At 36.5% G+C, this 3812-nt stretch overlaps 1 protein-coding gene across 1 annotated transcript in view; it reads left to right on the forward strand.

The window, feature by feature from the left end:
• The window catches only part of VAV3 (vav guanine nucleotide exchange factor 3), a 539901-nt gene that overhangs the window by 394193 nt on the left and 141896 nt on the right, over positions 1–3812 (forward strand). The window contains exon 18 of the mRNA XM_042782103.1: positions 1465–1490. Within this exon, the coding sequence (XP_042638037.1) occupies positions 1465–1490 (26 nt within the window). The remainder of the gene's footprint in view (positions 1–1464; positions 1491–3812) is intronic.

Here is a 3812-nt window from a genome sequence, read left to right on the forward strand (position 1 = left end):
CAGAACTAACATGGAGGCCTGCCCTTGCTCTCTTTTTGTCTCCCTCAGATTCTTCTTTTGTTCTCATATCCTTGTTTAGAAGACCATTTGGGATGGGAAAAGTATGAACATATACGCAAAATGATGAGGTATTTTTCCTCATAGTCTGGAGACATTATAACATATATACATATACATATACATATATATGCTCTCCTGGATTTTTGGAAAAGATGCAAAAACACTGCCCACCAGTTTTCTATGTACCATGTGTGACATAGTGATACGGCCGTAGAAACCCAAGGAGGGTCGCTATGAGTCGGGTCCAACTCCAGGGCACATAACGACAAACAACAGCATGTGTGCTCTAGCTCTCAGAGCAATCATTTGCCCTCCTTCCACATTACTCATCTGAAATGCTCAGGGCCCACTGTAACTGTCAGTCATTTCTCCCAACTGAAATGTAACAGAGATTGTTTCTACTATTTATAGACAGTAAGCTATGGAGCCCTGGTGATACAGTAGTTAAAGCGCTCTGCTGCAAACTGCAAGGCCAGTAGCTCTAGTACACCAGCTGCTCCACAGAGAAAGATCTGGCAGTCTGATTCCATAGAGTTACAGCCTTGGAAACCTTTGGGACAGTTTTACTCTGTTCTGTAGGGTTAGTGCCTAAGGCCCTTGACTGTTAACCAGAAGGCTGGAAGTTCAAACCCACCAGCCACTCCTCAGAAGGAAGGTTGGGCAATCTACTTCTGTAGTGATACCACCTCAGAAACCCCAGGAGGGGTCGCTATGAGTCGGGTCGGACTCGAGGGCACATAACAACAACAACATAGGGTTGCTAGGAGTTGAAATTGACTCAGCGGCAATGGATTGTGTACCGTGTTTGGTTTAAACTGAGGTTGAAAGAAAAATTAACATCAGGATTGAATCCTAAAGAAGATTTTTTTTTTCTGTTTTTAAATCAAGCTGTGTTGCCCCGAAATTAAAATAAGAGTTACAGTCACTAAATAAAAAATTATTCATATGCAAAATTGTACTGTTTTAAATTCGCAATTGTCATAAATAGTCAATGCAGTACCTTTGTAGCTTAATGAATTTAGATTCTTAAAACCAAGTGTGTTGAAAGAATGGTTTGCACCTAGCTTTCTCTCGTGCATATAAATGTAATGCAAGCCTCTGTTTTTTAAGGAGCTTTATGTGGTTGAATTGGCATTGCTTAATAAGCAATTGAAAAAGTTAAGCATAACCTAGAAGTAAGTCATTTACAACTATGAGTCACTCTCCTGACAAGCCAATAAGGTAAGAGAACCTGGGTTGCAAAACAATAACTAGCCCAGCCTGAGGGACCCTGGAAATATATTACAGGTATCAGTTAGGAAAACAAAGCAGTAGTGTTTTACCATGCTGCAGAGAACAAGCTAAGGTTACTAACTAAACAAAATTACTTTACACTGACAATGCCAATTTTTACGTTTGTTTCAGAACAAGGGACGCTCAAACCACCTGAGGTAAGATTAACATTTTACATTTTTTATAGTTAAAATATAAGCTTTCACATTTCAAGCTGCTTGCTAATTTCAGTAGGCCTTAGTTTTTAGAATGTTAAATGTTCCTTTTTTAATGGAAAGAATAGAGGTAGAGTGAGCAAGTAAGTGCTTGGGAATAAATTGCATAAGTTAAATCACAGGAATTTTTATAGTCACTGTCAGAAAATCTTAGGTAGAGAAAAAAAATGTGAACATGTAATCTAAGACTGTGAAATGGGGACACTTCAGAATCTGAAGTACTTATGCATTCAGATAAATTTCAAACTGCTATTGTAGCAATGCTGTGGCATTAAGATGAGGATATATTTTCCTGGTACTCTGCTATGGAATACCACAAAACCCTGAGGTTTATAAAGTTTAATGCATTCAAGGCATTCCCTTGGCATGAATAGCAATAATCCTGGTAGTACAGAAGGAAGGGTGGCCCTTAGCTCAAGGAGTTGGTAGATGTGTCCCCTGTCATGAAATAGCATATTGCTGCTCAACCTTTGCCAATACTGCAAAGTTCTAACATTATTCAAGGAGGTGGGTTCCTGTTTCTAGTAGTTTTCCACTTGAGCACAAACATCATTATCACATCTTCTTGATCAAATCAACATCTGATAACATTCCCCTTTGGTTTAACATAAAATCTAACTCCTAATGGCTTAAGGGTATGTGATTTTTATCACATCTCAGAATAAAGTTGTTTGAAAAAAGAGCAGAAAAGAATAAAAAAATATGGCAGATTCCAGATAAACTTTACCTTGGCCTTCAATCAAAAGACATTTTTCACCTGATCCCCAAAGTAGTGTGTATTGACAAAACAACAACAACAACAAAACTGACCATAGCAGGGATAATCAAAATGTAAAATGTGTGTGATTACTTATTTAACCCAAAAGTATAGGAATCTGAGGACTTCTGAATAAAAGACAGGCAAAAAAAGTTCTGTATCGAAGTTATTTTAACATGTAACAATTAGGTCTCTTTAAAGGTAATGTAATAGTAGTATGTTTTAAATAAGATAGCACTTATATAGTTGATAACAATGAAATGTACAGCAAGATGTCATATAAGAGACATTTGTTTCTACTTTTTTTGCATACAGACTTGTAGGGGTAGCATAACTACAATATGAGGAAGCTCATATTATAAGCACTTACCTGGTGTATCACTTCAGCTTTTAGAATCTAGAACCTAGATCAAGGAATGCATGATAAAACAATATAATTATATTCAAAAACAGGCCACACGATTTCTTTTTGGGGTAAAAGAAATTAACCTAAAATTGTTTTCAGTGTTTAGTCGACAAGTAAGATTTTCCACAAGTGCTATAAGGGTTTCTTCCAACAGTGCCAGTGATGATCTTGGAAAGCAGCCTTCATTCTCTTACTCTATCACACTTATTAGAGTATTGAGACAGATTTCCTTGTGGAGCTCTGAACTTTAACTCAGTGTTACTTAACATTTATCCTATTAGATACATATTATAAAGCAAATGGTTTCACTTTATTTTAATTAAGTAATGTGAAGTGGGTGTATTTACAGAGCGAAAGTGTGCTAATAAGAAGTGGTTAATAATTTTCACATGATATTAAATAATTCTCTTAGGCACTTTTATATTCTACTTCTAAAAATTACACATAAGCCTATTATGAAATGAATTAATTTTCACATTGATTTTTTTTTTTCAGTGTAGCATCATGTTTTAGTGACTTGCTTAATTTTTGAATATAATAAGTAAAAATTTTAATTAATAAATAATCCCTGTCTGGATGGATAATTACAAAAAGTAAGCTTTTATACTGGCCTCACCATTTGGAAATCTTTGCTGTTATTTGAGGAGATATGTAGCAAAAGGACATTAAGAAGCAACTTTTTTCCTCCTAAGAGCTTCCCTAGACAGTGTGTAGAAGGTGTCACCTTCTGAGGAAGATGCTTGTATGATGCCCAGAAGTCTTCCCAGAAGTAACTGGTGAAGTCTTTTTTAAGCTCTTTGATTTTTGTGTTTTCCCCTCCTTTGAGAACCTTCTTTCTTTCCAGATATGGGTTATGAAAACCCTGTGTGGTAAGCAATTAAGTGCTGTGGTACTAACTGATAGATTGGTGGTTCAAGACCACTTGAGGTGCCTCGGGAGACAGGCCCTGTGATCTGTTTCCTGAAGATCATGGCTATGAACACCCATGGAACACAGTTCTACTCTGTAACACATGAGGTCCCCATGACTTAGAATTGAAATCGACTTGATTTTTTGGGATTTATTTTCTATCCTGTTTCCCTTTAATTTGCATGTTTGTGAA

Source organism: Orycteropus afer, unplaced genomic scaffold (genome assembly GCF_000298275.1).
Source record: "Orycteropus afer afer isolate SDZICR_OR568_19922 unplaced genomic scaffold, OryAfe1.0 scaffold00010, whole genome shotgun sequence".
Lineage (NCBI taxonomy): Eukaryota > Metazoa > Chordata > Mammalia > Tubulidentata > Orycteropodidae > Orycteropus > Orycteropus afer.